Source organism: Cricetulus griseus, assembly GCF_003668045.3.
Source record: "Cricetulus griseus strain 17A/GY chromosome 1 unlocalized genomic scaffold, alternate assembly CriGri-PICRH-1.0 chr1_0, whole genome shotgun sequence".
In the NCBI taxonomy this organism is placed as follows: Eukaryota; Metazoa; Chordata; class Mammalia; order Rodentia; family Cricetidae; genus Cricetulus; species Cricetulus griseus.
The window spans coordinates 128,499,360-128,521,172 of NW_023276806.1; the positions used below are offsets into that span (position 1 = coordinate 128,499,360).

The 21,813-nt window shown below is 36.4% G+C and overlaps 2 protein-coding genes across 2 annotated transcripts; both read left to right on the forward strand.

The window, feature by feature from the left end:
* The first annotated feature begins 3,219 nt into the window (after nt 1–3,219).
* LOC100772303 (olfactory receptor 6C1) lies at nt 3,220–4,176 on the forward strand. Its single transcript, XM_035451490.1, has one exon. It carries the CDS (start codon nt 3,232–3,234, stop codon nt 4,174–4,176), a length of 945 nt encoding a protein of 314 aa, XP_035307381.1. The 5' UTR covers nt 3,220–3,231.
* Nucleotides 4,177–19,651: 15,475 nt separating this feature from the next.
* LOC100767900 (olfactory receptor 6C6) lies at nt 19,652–20,614 on the forward strand. The gene has a single exon (XM_027391846.1). It carries the CDS (start codon nt 19,655–19,657, stop codon nt 20,612–20,614), a length of 960 nt encoding a protein of 319 aa, XP_027247647.1. The 5' UTR covers nt 19,652–19,654.
* Nucleotides 20,615–21,813: the final 1,199 nt, after the last annotated feature.

Sequence of the window (21,813 nt, forward strand, 5' to 3'; positions counted from 1 at the left end):
CCACAATTATGAGGAAATCTTTAAAATTTGAATGTGTAAAGAATAAAGACAATGTGATCAACAAATTATGTTTGGAGATGTCCTCTGTGCTATTTATTCTAATGACTTCTATTTAATGAGGTTTGACTGAAGAAAAAAAAATGGATAATTGTAGGAAAAGTTTAGAAAAACTGTCCTTTCAAAGTCAGTGTGTCATGGAGGGAAATGATCATCCAGGCATCATGAAATGGTACCAATCATATTCAAATACACATACCAAAACTGAAATGCAGTTAGTCAGAATCCCTAATGTGTCTCTCAAAAGAGCATCCTTTTACCTCTCAACTCTAATGTATCCTTCAGTACAGTTTTCTCCCAGCGAATATTACATAGATTGCCCATACTTTACCTAGTTTATTTCAAGGGTCATTGTTGTTATTTATCTCATTGTGGAGACTTGGAAAGGATACAACTTGAGTATACTTTCATAATGAAACCAAAGATTAATTGTAACCATGATGCTGGACAAATACTATCATTGTTAATTTTTATTTTGAATTATTCAAGGAATTCATCTCAGATTCTTTTAGAAGGTAAGTAAGAAGTAAATTTGATGAAATGGGTAGAAGGAAATAAGATGTTAATAACCTAACTCTGGCCTGGAGAGATGTCTCTACAGTTAAGAGCAATGGCTGTTCTTCCAGAGACCCTAAGTTCAATTCCCAGCAGTCACATGGCAGCTCACAACCTCCTATGAGATCTAATGCTGTCTCTGGCATGCAGGAGCATATTCAGACAGAACACTGTATACATACATACATACATACATACATACATACATACATACATACATATAACCTAACCCACTTAACATTATGAACTTAATGAGATGAATTAAATTTTTGGACATAATCTTTATACTAAAGATACTAAAATACATCCTTGGAATATTTAATGGTCTAGGAATCTATGAATTTTTAAAATTTGTATCAAATGAACACAATCCGTTGAGTTTTCATAAATGGTTTTACATAAAGATATATTAAAACAGCCCTATAGCTAGATATTTGATCACCTACTTAAAGAGCATCCTTTAACCTCTCAACTCTAATGTATCCTTGTTTCCTTAAGCCTGTTATTCTGGTCTTTGAAGACTGGTATAGAAATGTTAATGGAGGGAAGGGGTAGTCTCATTTACAGACACCTACTAAGACATTTCTTTATAGCATTCTTTCACAGCTCTAACCCATAAAAGGAAAGTGAATAATTACATTGCTCTCAGTAAAATGTTAAAATCAAAGTACACATAAGAAGAAAAGTAGATACAACTTTAAAAGAGGATAAAATACAATGCACTGATAGATTTCCAAAATAGTACTAATCTAATAATGTATATTTACTTATTTTTCATCCTAAAAGTATGGTTATTCATCAACAATGACACATTCTAGGATTATAACAGGCAGTGGGAAGAAAGCAAGTGTCTCAGTGTTTTCAAATGTGAGCATGTTACTCTTATAGTTTTAGGAACAATAAATCAGCAAATAAATCAGAAATTTCAGTATTATGATTATTTAAACATATTTATAACACTCTTTACACTCTAAAATTTAAATATTGAAATTTATGTTTAAAGAATAAAATAAAGTTTGGTAGGACCAACAAAGAGCTCCAGCATATGGGAAATCATGTAAAATCAGCTCTTCCAGTATCATAACAACCCTCAGGCTCAGATGTGGACAATGCCCAATTAAGGACTTTTTGTATTAAAAATATGCTATACCAAGAGAGTTCATTCAGAGGACTTACATGAAGTATGCTGTATATATGAAGTCATTAGGAATTATTTTAACTTCAGTGTCTATTTTAAATATGAGCATAAGTGTGTTATTACAGGAACTTCAGCTAGATAGAGATTGCAGTCAAATCTTGCCTATTTCATGATAAGGTATTTTGGGGGCTAGAGCTTTAATAAGTAAAAACATCATTCTAATCAAAACCAAACTCAGATCAACTACAAATAATGCTACTAAAGAAGTAAGTCAAATAATGGTTCACAGTTTATTTAGATATATATGTGTATATGTACATGTTTATGTGTTGTAGATTCCATTTGATAATTTTTCAACAGAGAACTTGGAACAAGTGCTTAGGCATATCACATAAAGTAAATAATTGAGAAAACACCTTATAATAGACATAAAATTAAGTAATACACAGGTTGCACAGCACAGCATAAAGAAGAGGATGATGCCAACAAGTGATTAAATAGAAGTCAGTATTACCCTTCCTTTACTTTAAAATTATATTAAGCACAAAACATATTAAAATAACTTTGATAATAAAATCTGTCCTTTTGTAAATGTACCAAGTGATAACTGGAGTTGATGGGAAATGATAATATAGTCTAAGTGGTGTAGGTTGGCACCTATGAATATAGGTTTTATGTATGTGAACAACAAGTATTACTTCTAAAACCACAGAAATAAGAGAGAGGGGGAAAAGTGATTTGGGTGACATTGCATTGTACAACACATAATCACAATTGTGAACATGTATATAGAGATTTCAAACGTTTCACATATATCAGCACTTATAACTTAAACTCATCCTTTGATATGGGCTTGTCTACAGAAGAAACTGCATTTGCAAAGAGAGGAAATGGAGCAAAGAGGGTTAACTGATTTTCAGGCATTTAGATTAAGTGGTTTAGATTCATTCAATACTAGGTATCCTTAACCTTTCCTGGATGTGTGTCAACTGCAGGATATCCCACTTTCTATGAAAATTAAAAGCCTCTTTCTGATATCATCAACTGGATACTCACCTTAGAACAAGGCCACTGGATTATATATTAAATCCATAATTCTTATTTGAGGAACCGCCATTCTATCTCATATTAGTTGCACTAAGACAACATCACTACTGAAATGTTTGAGTTCTTTTCTCTCCACATCTTCACCAGAATATTTTTCATAATTTTCATTCTCACTGAGATGACAGGCTATGCTATTGCTCATGGTTTGATACTAAACTGCATTTCAAACTGTCTTCAAGTGTTGTTCTATGTTCTCAGAAAGGTAATTTAAAAATCGCTTGTATTGAATGGCTTTAAATTGCACTTGAAGGTGGAAACAGCATACAACAACAGTATGAGAGCTCCTTGTTTTGGTTTTTACTAATCCTCAATTCTACTTGATTCTTTCTGATTTTTCTTTTATATTTGGCAGAAGAAAAAAAAGTAAGTGCAGAATGAGAAACCGTACAGAAACCACAGAGTTTATTCTTCTGGGGTTATCGGATGATCCTAAGCTCCAGGTTGTCATCTTCGTCTTTCTCTTCATCACCTACACACTCAGCATCACAGGAAACTTGACCATCATCACTCTCACCCTGCTGGATTCCCAGCTCCAGACCCCCATGTATTTCTTCCTCAGGAATTTTTCTGTATTAGAAGTATCTTTCACAACTGTCACTATACCCAAGTTCTTAGGCAACATAATCTCAGGAGATAAAACCATTTCCTTCAACAACTGCATAGCTCAGTTATTTTTTTTCATCCTTTTGGGAGTGACTGAATTTTATCTTCTAGCTGCCATGTCCTATGATCGCTATGTCGCCATCTGCAAGCCCCTGCATTACCTAACCATCATGAGTCAGAAAGTCTGCACAATGCTTGTCTTTGCCTGCTGGCTGGTCTCTTTCCTGATCATCTTCCCGGCACTCATGTTGCTCCTACAGCTTGATTACTGTGGGTCCAATATCATTGATCACTATACCTGTGATTATTTCCCTCTGCTGCAAATTTCCTGTTCAGATACAAACTTCCTGGAGAAGATGGGGTTTTCCTGTGCTGTCTTTACTCTAATGTTTACTTTGGCGCTAATATTTCTGTCCTACACATATATCATCAGGACAATTGTGAAGATTCCTTCTGCTAGTCAGAGGACAAAGGCCTTTTCCACGTGTTCTTCACACATGATTGTCATCTCCATCTCTTATGGAAGCTGCATTTTTATGTACATTAAGCCCTCAGCATCAGATAGAGCATCTTTGACTAAGGGAGTTGCTGTGCTAAATACCTCAGTAGCCCCCATGCTAAACCCCTTCATTTATAGCCTGAGGAATCAGCAAGTCAAGCAAGCCTTTTTGAACATGGCGAGGAAAATGGTATTTTTCACAGGTAATGTGAAATGATGTGACCTGTGAGCAAGGGGCACATGGAAAGCCAATTCAAATAATGAAATAAAAGAAGTCAATGGCCTACTTATATCAATAAGGCCCACATTCCGTTCATTTTATTTTCTAACAGTTTATTAAATTATTCATGCAATTTTCACTCACCAATTAAAGTTGCTTTCCTAGGAATTTCTAACACTTTTCTAATTTCGGATCACAGTAACTTTTAAGTTTTCTTAATTTTACATGTATTAATATAGTGTCAGCTATATTCATAAAAATATTGCTCTAGAAATGAGAGATAAATTGTAAACATTTATGTATTTCATTTACTAAACATTAAAATGACCCTAAAACTTTTTTCCCATGTTTTTATTTAAATTAGAAACAAGCTTGGTTTACATGTCAATCCCAGTTCCTCTCCCTCCTCTCCTCCCCTTCCCCCACTGTCCCCCCATCCCCTTTCTGCTCACCAGGTAGGGTGAGGCCTTCCATGGGGAAACTTCAAAGTCTTGTCATATCATTTGGAGCCCCCCCCACCCTTTGTGTCTAGGCTGAGAGAGCTTCCGTCTATGTGGAATGGGCTCCAAAAGTCCATTCATGTACTAGGGACAAATATTGATCCATTATCAGAGGCCCCATAGATTGCCCAGACCTCCAAACTGACATCCACATTCAGGAGGTCTGGATCAGTCCTATGCCAGTTTCCCAGTTATCAGGCTGGGGTCCATGAGCTCCCCTTGTTTGACCCTAAAACTTTTTATTTTGAGATTATAAAGTAATTATGCAGTGTCTCCCTTCCATTTCCTCCTGACAAGATCAACTATATAACACTCCTTGCTTTCTTTCAAATTCATATCCTCCTTTTCATAATGTATATACATATTCCTAAATGTATAAGAACAACCTGGTTAGAGTGTGTAATGTCACTTGCATTTATGTTTCCAAGGATGACCATTTTGTATTGGATAATCAATTGATGGTTGCTAAAACTTTTCATAGAAATTCCTTGCCTTTGAAAAAATATTTAAATACCATTTCAATGAAATGAAATGTAAGTTTTTTTCCTATTTATTAGCCAAAACATATTAGCTGATGCTCACACTCATAAGTTATGCTCCAGTGATTTGTTTATTGATGAGGCAGCATAGGCCATCACTCATTTAAACTTTAGGTGTTTAAGTGCTAAATATTTACATTTTTAATTCCCTAAGCACTCAACATACAAATAAGTTATAATCATTTTCCATAAGTGTAACTGATATGTATGTATGTATGAATAAATGCATAAAATTATAAACAAAAACACATAACACACAGGTAAAAATAGTGAAGAAATGGCCATTGCATAAGGAAGTCAAATTTGCTTTCAAAGATTCTATTAAGAGATAAAATAGCCCACATCCATCCACCAGGCAAGGTAGGACAGGGGCTGCTTCCGGTTCAGGTTACCTTGCCCGAATAGGGGACACCTGACTCCAGAGGTCTGCTCACGAGATCCAAACTCAGCTGGTGGGCTCCAGCACACCCAGAGACTGCCAATGCCCCAGTAACACTCCTGCCTCCATCTAGAAGAGGACAGACATCAGACTATTGGAACTGTTTGCATCTACCAAAAAGGTACCTTGTTCCCATATGCACCAGGAGAGGAAGAGACTCCTGCTACACCAACCATAAGAAAGGATGGGAAGAAGACAATATAAAAGCACATTCAACAATAGAAAACCCAATATGACACAACGGGAGACCAGGGACCATACACCAGCAAGACCAGAACATCACAATGCAGATGAAGCAAAAAAGAATGACCTTAAACACATCTTCAGGAAAATGATAGAGGACCGCAAAGAGGATATGAGAAAATCCCTTAAAGAAATGGAAGAAAAAAAACAAAACAAAAAATGCAAAATATCAACAAATCTTTCAAAGAAACACTTCAAGACCAAAAAACTGAAACAGAGACAATAAAGAAAGCACAATCTGAAGGAAATAGAAAGCTGGTTAACATTCAGGAACTATAGATGCAAGCATAACCAACAGAATACATAAGATGGAAGAGAGAATCTCAAGAGTTGAAGATAGACTAGGAGAAATAGATTCATCAACCAAAGAAAATCTTAAGTCCAACAAATCCCTAACACAAAATATCCAGGAAATATGGGATACCTTGAAAAGACCAAACCTAAGAATAATAGGTATAGAAGAAGGTGAAGAAATCCAACTCAAAGGCACAGAAAACATATTCAACAAAATCATAGAAGAAAACTTTCCCAACCTAAAGAAAGACATGCCAATGAAAGTACAAGAAGCCTATAGAACGCTAAATAGACTGGACCAAAAATAAAAAAGAAGTCTCCTCGTCACATAATAATCAAAACCCCAAACATACAGAATAAAGAGAAAAAATTAAGCAGCAAAGAAAAAAGGTCAAGTAATATATAAAGGCAAACCTATCAGAATTACACCTGACTTTTCCATGGAAACTCTGAAAGCCAGAAGGTCCTGGATAGATATTCTACCTACACTAAGAGACCACAGATGGCAGCCCAGACTACTATACCCAGCAAAGCTTTCAATAAATATAGATGGAGAATACAAGATATTACATAACAAAACCAGATTCAATCAATACATATCCACCAATCCAGCCATACAGAAAGTTCTTGAAGGAAAACTGCAACCCAAGAAAGTTAACTACAACCAGAAAAATATAGACAATAGATAATCCCACTTTACCAATAGCCAAAAGAAAAAAGGGATGGAAACCCACACATAATTTCACCAGCAGCACCAAATCCAAAACAAACAATGAACAATCAATGGTCATTAATATCCCTCAATATTAATGATCTTAGCTCACCTATAAAAAGACACAGGTTAGCAGAATGGATCAGAAGACAGAATCCATCCTGCTGCATACAAGAAACACACCTCATCTTCAAAGACAGACAGTACCTAAGAATTAAAGGTTGGGAAAAGATTTTCCAATCAAATGGACCCAAGAAACAAGCAGAGGTAGCATTCCTAATATCCAACAAATTGGATAAGCTAAAATCAATCAAAAGAGATGAAAGAGGTCACTTCCTACTTATCACAGGAGAAATCCATCAGGATGAAGTCTCACTTCTGAACATTTATACCCCAAATACAAGCACATCCACGTTCATAAAATAAACATTACTAAAACTCAAATCAGACATAAAATCACACACTAATAGTGGGACCCCACTTTCACCACTGGACAGGAACACCAGACAGAAACTGAACAAAGAAACAAAGGAACTAATAGAAGTTATGGCCCAATTGGGCTTAAAACACATCAATAGACCATTCCATCAGAACACAAAACAATATACCTTCTTCTCAGCACCACATGGAACCTTCTCTAAAATTGATCACATACTTGGCAACATAGCAAACCTCAAGAGGTACAAAAAATTAAAATACCCACTGTATATAATCAGACTACCATACTTTAAAGTTAGAATTCAACAACAACACAAATTGCAGAAAACATATAAACTCATGGAAGTTAAGTAACACTCAATTGCACAATTCCTGGGTCGAGGAAGAAATTTAAAAAAAAAAATAAAGATTTCCTAGAATTCAAAGAGAATGCGGACACAACATACCCAAACTTATGGAACACTTTGAAAGCAGTGCTAAGAAGAAACTTCATAGCACTAAGTGCCCACATGAAGAAACAGGAGAATTATCACACCAGATAATTAACAGCACAATTAAAGCTCTAGAACACAAAGAAGCCAATACACCCTAGAGGAGTAGATGCCAGGAAAAAAATCAAATCGAGGGCTGAAATCAATGAAGTGGAAACTAGGAGAACAATACAAAGAATCAATGAAACAGAGAGTTGGTTCTTTGAGAAGATCAACAAGATAGACAAACTTTTATCCAAACTTACCAAATGGCAGAGACTGAAAATGCAAATTAATAAAATCAGGAATGAAAAGGGGGACATAACAACAGACACAGAGGAAATCCAGAGAATCATCAGAGCATACTTCAAAAACCTGTATTCCTCAAAGTTCAAAAATCTAAAGGAAATGGACAATTTTCTGGGTTGATTTCACTTACCAAAATTAAATCAAGAACAGATAAGCAACATAAATAGATCTATAAACCCCTCATGAAATACTAGCAGTCATCAAAAGTCTCCCAATCAAAAAAAAAAAGCCCAAGACCAGATGGCTTCAGTGCAAAATTCTACCAGAAATTCAAGGAACAGCTAATACCAATTCTCCTCAAAGTATTCCACAATAGAAGCAGAAGGGTAATTGACAAACTCTTTTTATGAGGCTTCAATAATCTTGATATCCAAGCCACACAAAGACACAACTAAGAAAAAGAAATACAGACCAATATCTCTCATGAACATTGATGCAAAAATACTCAATAAAATACTGGCAAATCGAATCCAAGAACATATCAGATCATCCACCATGACCAAGTAGGCTTCATCCCAGGGATGCAAGGATGGTTCAACATACAAAAATCCATCAAAGTAATCCACCATATAAACTGACTAAGGGAAAGAAAAAACCACGTGGCCATTTCACTAGATGCTGAAAAAGCCTTTGACAAAATCCAACTCCCCTTCATGATAAAGGTCTTGGAGAGATCAGGGATAACAGGAACATACCCCAACATAATAAAAGCAATATACACCAAGCCAACAGCCAACATCAAATTAAATGGAGAGAAATTCAATGCAATTCCTCTAAAATCAGGGACAAGACAAGGCTGTCTACTCTCTCCATACCTCTTCAATATTGTCCTTGAAGTTCTAGCTAGAGCAATAAGACAACAAAAGGAGAACAAGGGTATATAAATCAGAAAGGAAGAAGTCAAATTTTCACTATTTGCAGATGATATGATAGTCTACATAAGTAACCAGAAAAACCCTTTCAGGGAACTCCTACAGCTGGTAAACACCTTCAGCAAAGTAGCAAGATACAAGATTAACTCAAAAAATCTGTAGCCCTACTATATACAGATGATACATTGGTGGAGAAAGAAATCAGAGAAACATCACACTTTACAATTGCCTCAAACAACATAAAATACCTTGGGGTAATGCTAACCAAAAAAGTGAAAGGTCTGTACCATAAGAATTTGAGTCTCTAAAGAAAGAAATTAAAGAAGATACTAGAAAATGGAAGGATCTCCCATGTTATTGGATAGGTAGGATCAACATAGTAAAAATGGCAATCTTGCCAAAAGCTATCTACAGATTCAATGTAATCTCTATCAAAATCCCAACACAATTCTTCACAGACCTTCAAAGAACAATTCTCAACTTTTAGGGAAAAACAAAGACCCAGGATAGCCAAAACAACCTTGTACAAATAAGGGACTTCTGGAGGCATCACCATCCCTGAATTCAAGCTCTATTACAGAGCTATAGTCCTGAAAACAGCTTGGTATTGGCACAAAAATAGACAGGTAGTCCAATGGAATAGAGTTGAAAACCCCGATATTAACCCACACACCTACGAACACCTGATTTTTGACAAAGAAGCTAAATTTATACTATGGAATAAAGAAAGCATCTTCAGCAAATGGTGCTGGCATAACAGGATGCTGGAATGTAGAAGACTGTAGATAGATCCATGTCTATTGCAATGCATAAAACTAAAGTCCAAATAGATCAAAGACCTCAACATAAATCCAGCCACACTAAACCTATTAGAAGACAAAGTGGCAAACTCCCTTGTAGTAATTGGTATGGGAGACTGCTTCCTGAACATTACACCCGAAGCACAGACATTGAGACCAACAAATGATAAATGGGACATTCTGAAATTGAAAAGCTTCTGTAAGGCTAAGGACAAAGTCAGTAAGACAAAAACTGCAGCCCACAGACTGGGAAAGGATATTCACCACATCTGACACAGGGCTGATCTCCAAAATTTACAAAGAACTCAAGAAGCCACTCTCCAAAACACCAAACAATCCAATTAAAAAGTTGGGAATGGAACTAAATAGAGAATTCTCCATAGAGGAATCTAAAATGGCTGAAAGGCACATAAGAAAGTGTTCAACATCTTTAGCCATCAGGGAAATGCAAATCAAAACAACTCTGAGATACCATCTTACTCATGTCAGAATGACTAAAATAAAAAACACCAATGATAGTTTATGCTGGAGAGGATGTGGAGAAAGGGGAACACTCCTCTACTGCTGGTGGGAGTGCCAACTTGGGCAGCCACTTTGGAAATCAGTATGGTGACTCCTCAGGAAATCAGGAATCAATCTACTACAAGATCCAGCAATTCCACTCTTAGGCATACACCCAAAAGATGCACATTCATACAACAAGGACATCTGTTCAACGATGTTCATAGCAGCACTATTTGTAATAGCCAGAACCTGGAAGCAACCTAGATGCCCCTCAACTGAAGAATGGATAGAGAAAATTTACATAATGTAGTACTACTCAGCAGAAAACAACAATGGAATCTTGAAATTTGCAGGAAAACGGATGGAACTAGAAGAAACCATTCTGAGGGAGGGAACCCAATCACAAAAAGACAAACATGGTATGTACTCACTCATATATGGATATTAGGTATAGGGCAAAGGAATACCAGCCTACAATCCATAGTGCTAGAGAAGCTAGTAAACAAGGAAGACCCTAAGAGGGACATACATGGTCCCCCGATGAAGGGGAAATGGACAAGATCTCCTTAGCAAATTGGGAGCAAGGGAGGAGGGTGGAGGGAGCTAGGAGAATGATACAGGGAGAAGAGGAGGTGTAAGGAGGACATGAGGCAGCAGAAAGTTTGAGTCTGGGGAAGAATAGAAGAAAAAAAAGAAAGGAGATACCATAATAGAAGGAGTCATTTTAGGTTTACAGAGAAATCAGACATAAGGAAAGGTCTGGAGATCTAAAAAGATGACATCAACTAACAATCTAAGCAACAGAGGAGAGGCTACCTTAAATGCCCTCCCCTAATAATGAGATTGATGAATGTTTTATATGCCATCCTATCGCCTTCATCCAGCAGCTGGTGGAAGTGGAAGCAGACACCCACAACTGATCACTGAACTGAACTGGAATCCAATTGCAGAAAAAAAAAGTGATGGCCAAAGGGGTCCAGACCAGGCTGGTGAAACCCACAGAAACAGCTGACCTGAACATTGGGGAGCTCCTGATTCCCATACTGATAGCTGGGAAACCAGCATGGGACTGATCCAGAACCCAGGAACATGAGTTTCAGGGAGGAAATCTTGGAAATCTATGGGACCTCCTGTATTAGTTCAGTACTTATCCCTAGCATAGGTGTGGACTTTGGGAGCCCATTCCACATAGAGGGATACTCCCTGAGTCAAGACACATGGGGGTGGCCCTAGGCCCTATCCCAAAGGAAATGATAGACTCTGGTGACCCCTATGGAAGGCCTCACCCTCCCCTGGGGAGCAGAAAGGATATGTGATAGGTAGGGTATTAGTTGGGTGGGTGGTAGGGGAGGATGTGAGGGAGTAGGAACTGGGATTGGCATGTAAAACAATCTTGTGTCTAATTCAAATTAAAAAGAGAGAGAGAAAAAAACATAAGCTAGAACCTACAGTTTGATTTACGATAATAAGACTGTCATTCTTTAAGTTTTAAAAACAAATTAACAAGTTCAAAGATAAAATAACTTCAAATCTGTTAATTAGGTAAAAAGATTGTGTGATAGCTGAAAAATATTTGAAAAATGAGATAAAATATTAATGGAAAAATACCTAAAATGTATACTTTCATTTGTATGCATGCCTTGGTCAAACTGTTCTAGAATTAAGAGTACATATATACTAGTGTACATATGCATATATAATCAATCATACAATATTTTAAGTATTTAATACAGATATGCATATTCATATATAAAAATATTCATATATAAAAATATACATGGGTGTATATACCTATACAAACTTCATCTCATATTTTCAAAATGTTTGAGCTATGGTATATATTTATAAAATTTCTAAACAATACCATTTAATGCTGTGATTTATCTAAGTAAATATTTAGGAGCCAAAGTGGTTAAGAACCCAGTGCTTCCAGAAGACCTGAGTTCAGTTTCCAGTACCCACGTCAGCTGAATCACAATCACCTGTAACCTAGTTCCAAGGCTACCCACCTACTTCAGCCCCTCTGGAACCTTGAACTCATGCACACAAACCCACACAGAGACTAACTCAGATGTTGCTCCTACAGCTTGATCACTGTTGGTCCCATATCATTGATCACTATAATTAAAAATAATAAAAAATAAAAACCACATGAACATCACATAATATTTGACAAAATCCAACACCACCTCATGATAAAGGTCTTGGAGAGATCAGAAATAACAGGAACACACCTGAACATAATAAAAACAATATACAGTAAAACAACAGCCAACATCAAACTAAATGGAGAAAAACTCAATGCTTCCTGAACATAATATCTATAGCACAGACACTGATATTGACTATTAATAAATGGGACCTCCTGAAACTGAGACACTTCTGTAAGGCAAAGGACACAGTCAACATGGCAAAACAGCAGCCCACAGAATGGGAAAAGATATTCACCAATCCCACATCTAACAGAAGGCTGATCTCCAAAATTTACAAAGAACTCAAGAAGCTGGTCACCAAAACACCAAATAATCCCATTAAAAAGTAGGGTACAGAACTATGTAGAGAATTCTCAATAGAGCAATCTAAAATGGCTGAAAGACACATAAGAAAGTGCTCAACACCCTTAGTCATCAGGGAAATGCAAATCAAAACAACATTGAGATACCATCTTACTCCTGTCAGAATGGCTAAAATCAAAAACATCAATGACAGTTTATGCTGAAGAGGATGTGGAGAGAGGGAAACACTCCTCCATTGCTTGTAGGCATGCAAACCCATACCACCACTTTGAATATCAGTATGGCAGTTGCTCAGAAAAATGGGAATTAGTCTACCACAAAGATTCAGCAATTCCACTCTTAGGTATATACCCAAAAGATGCTTATTCATACAACAAGAGCATCTGTTTAACTATGTTCATAGCAGCATTATTTGTGACAGCTATGACCTGAAAGCAACCTAGATGCCCCTCAACTGAAGAATGGATAAAATACATTTACATAATGGAGTACTACTCAGGGGGCCGGTGGGGCGGGGAGGGGGGGACAATGGAATCTTGAAATTCACAAGCAAATGAACAGAACTAGGAGAAACCATCCTGAGTGAGATAACCCAGTCACAAAAAGACAAACTTGGTATGAACTTATACATATATGTATTTTAGATATAGAACAACCTACAATCCATACTTCCAGAGAAGCTAGGAAACAAAGAGGACCCTAAGAGGGACATACATGGTTCTCTCAGAGAAGGGGAAAGGGACAAGATCTCCTGAGCTAATTGGGAGCATGGGGGAGGGGAGAGGGAGTTAGGAGAAAGAGAAGGGGAGAAGAGGAAGGGAGAGAAGGACATGAGGGAGCAGGAAGGTTGAGTCAGGGAAGAATAGAGGAAAGCAAGAAAAGAGGTAACATAATAGAGGGAGCCATTATAGATTTATAGAGAAATCTGGCACTATGGAAATGTCCAGAGATCTACAAGGATGACCCCAACTAACAATCTAAGCAATAGTGGAGAAGCTACCTTAAATGCCCTTCTCTGATAATGAGATTGATGACTTCCTTATATGCCATCCTAGAGCCTTCATCCAGTAGCTGATGGAAGTAGAAGCAGACACCCACAGGTAAACACTGAACTGACTCCTGGTATCCAGTTGCAGAGAGGGTGGAGTGATGAGCAAAGGGGTCAAGACCAGACTGGTGACACCCACAGATACAGCTGACCTGAACAAAGTGAAGCTCATGGACCCCAGACTCATAGCTGGGAAACCAGCACAGGACTTATCCAGACCCCCTGAACATGAGTGTCAGTGAGGAGGCCGTGGCAATCTATAGGGACTCTGGTAGTGGATCATACTTATCCCTAAGTATGCGAATGGACTTTGGGATCCCATTCCACATAGAGGGATACTGTCTCAGCCTAGACACATAGGGGAAGGTCCAGGCCCTGCTCCAAATGATATGACAAACTTTAAAGATCCCCCATGGAAGCCTCACCCTCCCTGGGAGCTGAAAGGGGATGGGATGGGGGTTGGGGGTTGGGGGGGCAGGGGAGTGGGAGAGGGAGAGGGAACTGGGATTGACATGTCAAACAAGCTTGTTTCTAATTTAAATTAAAAAAGGAAAAAAGAAGAAAAAGGAAAGAAGGAAGGAAAGAAAAATAAAGAAAGGAAGAAAGAATTATAATAAGTTGAAAAGATTGAAAACAACCAATGTCAGGTGTGGGTTCCATCTCATAGAGTGACCCTTAAATTCAAAAGGGGTAGTATGCTACTCCCATAATATTTATGCCACTATTGCACCAGTGTCTTGCAGGGAGGTTGCTGTTGTATCACATAGTTTGTATCTGAGACATTGATGATTACTTTTCCTTCCCTATAGTGTTTGTAGTACTTTCCAGTGGTATGAACTCTAGTCAGTAGGGATGAAGTTTCTAGTTGAACACTAGCTCAATTTCTCCATGCTTGATGAAAAGTGATATCTTCAGCAATAGAGACTTACTTCACCTTATTTGGTGAAGGGTAACCAATAGCCTTGGCAGTAGCCTTAAATGTTTGAGAGTTCTATGGAATCCTTTTGACCAATGACTCAACAAGATGTAAACCATTCTTAGTAAGTACCAGGAGTTGGTCTTACTTGATGGAAAATGATGTCTAGTTGTATTGTATATTCTCTTTCCCTATATGTAGTGACTCCATTAAAATTTCTTATACATATATATAATGAAGTTTCCAGAGAAGTGGGTTTCCATATGACTTTTCAAAACTATCTGAAGTGCAATACCAGTGCTACAATTATGGTGAGTTAAGAGAAGAAATAAAAATACTCCAAAATACAAAAAAACTTGTTCTTTTTTGTTCATATTTTCCTACTTGCACATTAAGCATTGATTATTTCCTCTAAGAAATACACGGTACTCTGAAATGTAAGATAAAAAATAAGCGATGTTGACCACTTTTAAAGAAAAAACATAACTAACAGAAATAAAAGGTCATTATCTGAATTTTTTGGTTGTGAGCCTAGGCTTTAACAGCTGAGCTATCTCTCCAGCCCACTCTCTGAATTTTTTAAAAGGCGTCGCTTTTAGTTATCCCTCCCCAATATGTGTTTGGATAGTCATGTTTATTTTATCAACTTCTAACTCATGGAATGAGCCTCAGTAACTTCTGGCACATGAAAGGATTGAGAAAATGCACTGTATTCACATCATGCAGTACCTTCATCAAAAAAAAGAATAAAATCCGATCATTTTCATAAAAATGATAGCACTAGAGTTCAGCATGCAAAATAAATAAAACCAGAATCCAAAGTCAGGTGGATAGATTTTTCTCTTATATGAAAAAGAAATAAAGTGGTGTGAAAGTAGATGTAATTCTAAACAAATCTATAAGCTATAAATAATTCTGAATATTTAAAGAACACCCACTCAGTTGTGAAGACAGGAGCACTTGTCCATTAATGTGGAATTGATTGAATTAAGATAGAGAAATCATTTAGTTTTGTTCAAATTACTGTTTACTTTTGATTCAGCAATCATGCGGAATTAATTCCAATGATATTGACATATTTTGAACATTGATAAGTTTGTGGTCCTTGAAAATAAATATATACATATATATATATATATATATTATATATATACATATATATATATATATATATATATACATATATATAATCTTAGATGTTAGTACTGTTCTAATCATTTTAATTAGAAACTTGACTGACCTCTAAGAGAGTGATAAGTTAGGGTTCAGCCTTCCAAGTAACTATGCAGCTGTAGTCATGTTTAAGATGCCTCCATGTGTTGACACGTTCCTGTGATTGACAGTATATATTGTTAAGCAAACAAGCCAAGAGGAATCGGGGCATCTGGAAGACAACACATTTATCATAGAGTTAATGGGTATACAACAGGATATATTTTCTCATCTTACATTATCACTTTTCATATTCACTTGAAATGTTCTTTGTTTTCTCTGATTTTAAACCCAGAACTGTGTAGCTATATTTTCAAAAGATGGGTGCATTGGGCAATGAAATTAATCAGTAATGAATTTTCTGAAAGTGTAATTAAGAGAAGTGAAATCTCTATGTGGATGTTTATTTTTACAAGCAGCTCTTTGGCATCATACAATTTGGCAATCCCTTAGGAAATGATGGTGTTAGGTCTGGCTACCCTGAGAATTGTTTGTTCTTATTAAATGTTTTCCTGTAGGAAGCAGGAGTATACATTCTTCATTATTTTAGAGATTGTGAATTTCTATATTATGGTGTATGTCACATTTAGCAAGGTTTTAAATACTTTAAATAAATGTACTGTAGTACTATAGAAATACTAACTTCTGACCATGCATTAAACTATTTAAAAATGGTATCTCCAGGACAATATGTAAATCTGTCATTTATTTTAGGATAGAATGAGGAAGAAGGAGTAGTTCATCCACACTCTTTGTTCACCAGGATAATAACTGACACACAAAAGCACAAATTGAGCAGAATTTACCCTTTCAATTGAAGAAAGCTGTTGAACTAATAAAGGGTTGGTATTTTAATATCTTCTTATGTTGACTTATAGAGAGATAATTGTAAATAATTACAAAATATGTTTTAACATTAGAAAATCTTTCAATTTTATGTTGTATCTAAGAAATCCAACAAAACTGAATGCAATTGTATTTATTGGCCTGTGGGTCAGTGAGATTTATGTGGTTTTCCCTTGTATGTGTTATGAAGATATAGAGTGTATGTAATAATTTCATATGAGGAAAATTTAGTGTAAGTAAAATATAATTAAACATTTTTATCAATGTTACCAATGGTAAGATTTGCATAACTGAGAATATTTTATGATATATTGTTTTATAGCATCTGAATGTCCTAAAGAATTTTGGCAACAATGGTGCTGTTCTCTACAATAGTTTATGGTTGAATGAGAGATGGCTGAATAGTATGAGAACACTGAGTATTTTTTTCAAGAAAATTTTGTGTGATATGTTAGGTTTTTCTATGTCTCAAGCTGCTTTCCCTGACTAGAATATCCTCTCTCAAATCTTAAGTTCCTGTATGGACCATTTAAATATCCAAATGTTCATATATATCCTCCATGTGTATTTTTATAATTAACAAAGGGAAGAATTGATTTTCAGATAACCTTTATTTCTTTTATATTTATTTTTGTATTTTTACTGTTTTCTAAAGAATAATTTGTGCCTCAAAGGTTAGAAATAATTATATTAGCAGTCACAATGCAGAACATGTGATTTTGTATATATATATTTTAATTTAAATGGCTTAAATGATTATATTGTGGTTATTTAAAAACCTAGTAAAAGTTTTCCACTAGAGATGATGTCACTAATTATTTAACAAATGTTCCATAAGTTGGCTTTTGATTAGACTTTGAATAAAATCTTTCAGGAAAGCTTTTATAAAATAGAATAATTTTAAAATAACTTCTGAAATCACATCAGCCTACCCTTTGCTGCAAATGCTAGCCACAATAATTTATGTTTTCTATTACTTGTATCATATCATTCTATTTTCTTAGTGTGTCCTAAAATACTTAGCTGTTTCTCTATTTCTACAATAGCTTGCCAAGCATTTCATAGCACTAGACACTGCATTGCACCAATACTTCAGAATTGAGAAAAAGATGGGATGTTGCTCTCTGTAACAGCATTACCAAACTGTTCATAATGAAAGAAAGTTATACCTGGGTTGCAGAAACAGAGATAACTCAGAAGCCTTAAGTGAAAAGCAAGTAAATTCAGCATCTTTTGTAAATGGGAACACCTGAAAAACAGTGTCATTAGTCATAAAACAAAATCACTCAAGAATCAGGTATGCAAATCTTTAATTGACTGAATAAAACAGCCCCATGAACTAATTCTAATTACTGACATTGGCTATATTTGTTTCTGTGGATGTGTATATTCATCGATAGAGATAGGCTGTTGTTCATGTGTCATTTGATTCTACTATACAATTCCTAAAATTAATCAGGAAAATATTTGCTATTTATTATACAGGGCATGTGCATCTTCTAAGTTTTAAGTGTATTCTAATTATTCAAAATAATTATTCCATTTATTTCAAAATTTCCTATGCTTACATGACTATAAAATTAGCAGGATATATAAAGTTTTAATACTGAATATAAATATTCTATAAATTTAAGGTCTTTGTCTTATACAATCGCTTGAAAATTAAAAACAAGTCTTGTATTTTTATTTGAAACATTGGCTTTATATTTATAGATTAAGTGCTAGTTATTACTTTTTCCATGCAGATATTTTTCTCCATTCAAAACCTTCGTAAGACAGAGGATGGTAATTAGAAATTCCATGAGAAAGACAGAGTTTATGGTAGCAGGTTCAACCGATGACTCAGAAATTTGTGTGATTTCATGTTCCCAAGTTCATATCACCATACTCACCCTGCTAGAATCTCCTACTACAATCTCATTTGTTTTCTTCTCTAGGGATTTACTTTCTTAGAAATGCACTATATGTATATCCTTAGCTTGGGAATTACTATACTTGGAACATCATCATTTATTATAACCATTGTGTCACTCAAGTGGCAACTTACTCAAGAGTTTTAACTGAGAAATTTTGAAATACTACACACTTGAATAGTTTATTTAAATAAATTACTGGAAAGACAGGCACAAATGAACAGTAATGAAATTAAGGGACTGGGTTTCACATAACTGAATGCCTCCTATACATGGGCCAAAAGGACTCACTCAACTTGGAGTTAAATAAGATTCTGAGTCTTCTAAGCATATTTTGATGGCTATCATTTTGTCATATTGTCATAAGCCATAGACATTCAGGAAGAGGGAACCTCAGTTAAGACAGTATCCTCATCAGACTGACCTTTGGACAAATCTATGCTGCATTGTCTTGATGGATGGTTGATGTGAAAGGGTGGTCCTGCTAACAATCTGAGAAAGCCAGGAAGAGCATGTCAGCAGTAAAGAGTGCTCCTCCAAGGCAATGTATCAGTTCCTGCCTTCAGGTTCCTTCCCTAAGTTCTTGCCCTAGAGTCCTTCAATGGTGGACTTGTAAACCTTTTAAAACATGTCCTTCCCATATTACTTGTAGTCATGGTGTTTTATGACAGCAATAGGAAGCTTAACTAAGACACATACTAATGGGGTATACGATATGTTCGTGACATGAACTCCAAACTCATTAAAATGTTTTTGCAGGGTTATACTGAAAATGGACCATTACTATGGTTACAAGGGAACAATTATTTTTTCTTATATATGATATGTGATATTAGTTGTTTTGGGTGCTTTTACCTTTTTATTTTATTTTGCTTTTTGTAGACTTACTAGGGAAAAAAGAGAAATGAAGAACCAATCTGTGGAGATAGTGTTCATTTTGCTGGGACTGACAGATGACCCTCAGCTACAAATTCTGATTTTCCTGTTTCTGTTTTTCAATTACATCTTGAGCCTGATGGGGAACTTAGTGATCATCCTCCTCACCCTGCTGGATTCCCGCCTCAAGACTCCAATGTATTTCTTCCTCAGGAATTTCTCCTTCCTAGAAATTGCATTCACATCTGCCTGCATTCCACGTTTCTTGATGAGCATTCTCACTGGCGACAAAACAATTTCCTACAATTCTTGTGCAGCTCAATTATTCTTCTTCTTTCTATTACTAATCACAGAGTTTTACCTCCTGGCTGCCATGTCCTATGATCGCTATGTAGCCATCTGCAGACCACTACATTACCCCATCATCATGAACAGCAAAGTGTGTCACCTGCTGGTCATCAGCTCCTGGGTGACTGGGTTCTTAGTCATTTTTCCCCCTTTGCTCTTGGGACTCAAACTGGAATTCTGTGCTTCCAAAACAATAGATCACTTCCTATGTGACACTTCTCCTGTCCTCCAGCTGTCTTGCACAGATACACGTTTTATAGAATTGATGGCTTTTGCCTTAGCTGTAATGACACTTGTCATCACCTTGATCTTGGTGATCCTCTCTTACACACTCATCATCAAAACCATCCTAAAGTTCCCTTCAGCTCAACAACGGAAAAAGGCCTTTTCCACCTGCTCCTCACACATGGTCGTTGTCTCCATCACTTATGGGAGTTGTATCTTCATGTACATGAAAACATCGGCCAAGGAGAGGGTGACTTTAAATAAAAGTGTAGCTGTGCTCAACACTTCTGTGGCCCCTTTGCTAAACCCTTTCATTTACACCCTAAGGAACCAGCAGGTGAAGGATGCTTTCAAACAGGTGTTTCACAGATTGCGTTCTTCTCAAAACAATGGGTTAAGATTTAGGCACAAATAGTATGTTACTAGAACATGAATGAAAAGGAGGGAATATAATTTCCAAGTATGTCAGTTATGATCTCAAGGCTCATGTTCTCAATTACCCTTTCTTCCCTGCCCCCCTCGAGTTCATCTTCTTTCCCTACAAACATTCCCCTGATACCTCCCACATCCATTTGAAATCAAATCAAATGTCTACAGGTGATTTTTCAACCACTATTGAGAGTGTTATCTCTTCTGGAATTTCATATCAAAGGAATCCCCCATTTTGTACTTTATTTCTGGATTTTCTTACTCCTCATAAAATTTTGAGGTATCCCATGATATATAGTTGGCTCGGAATGTTGATTTGATGTAGAAGCCTGTTGTACTTTTCTGAAAAATTACTATGAGAAACTGTACAGGAAGCTCAGCAGTTAGGAGTATTTGTTGCTCTTGCAGAGGACCTAGTTTGGGCACCCAGCACCCACATGGTAGCTCACATTAATAATGCCTTCTTCTATCCTTTGTAGGCAGAACATGCATGCAGAATATGCAGAACATGCAAGCATACATAAAATAAAAACAATTATTTTTTTTTCAAAACCCACTATGGATGTCCTATTAGCTCATCACTCTTTGTGTGAAGAACTGCAGTTATATTCAACTCTCCCTTCCAAACTTTTCACTGAGAAACAGTGAAAAGTTTTGAAAAAAACCTCTCACTGAGAAACAGCAAATTGGAAACAATAGAGACAAATGGCTCCCTAGTTTCTCCTCTCTTCAGAAGGGAGTATCATATGTGATGTTGATGTCACAACACAGTTCAATGCAGAGTCCGTGAAAGTCACTTAGAAGTTGTATCTCATAATTCTGTCACTGTCTAGACTAAATGAGTGATGTCTTTTTTTTTACCAACCATTCTCTTTATGTGCTTCCTACTGTGTATTTACACACTCCAAGTTCTCCTGGCACTTAACACCCAGAACGAGACTCTCTTTGGGAGGTCTCTTAGACCTGCCTCACAGAAATTCCTGAGGCATCAGTTTAACAGGCGTTCTTCCTACCAGGGCATGCTTCCTAGAGATTTTATCCTTCTAGGGCCGGTTGGACCATAGTCAATGACAGGTAAGGACCTGCCAGGCAGACCAACCTATGATAGGCACAGTCCACCATGCTGGATGTTCTCTTGAGGTGGGGCCAACAAGGCCTAAGCTAGAACTTCGACTTCAGCTAAGC

What these genes read in the sequence shown, in the direction of transcription:
- LOC100767900 (XM_027391846.1), top strand. Translation starts at nt 19,655, where the DNA reads ATGAAGAACCAATCTGTGGAGATAGTGTTCATTTTGCTGGGACTGACA.
- LOC100772303 (XM_035451490.1), top strand. Translation starts at nt 3,232, where the DNA reads ATGAGAAACCGTACAGAAACCACAGAGTTTATTCTTCTGGGGTTATCG.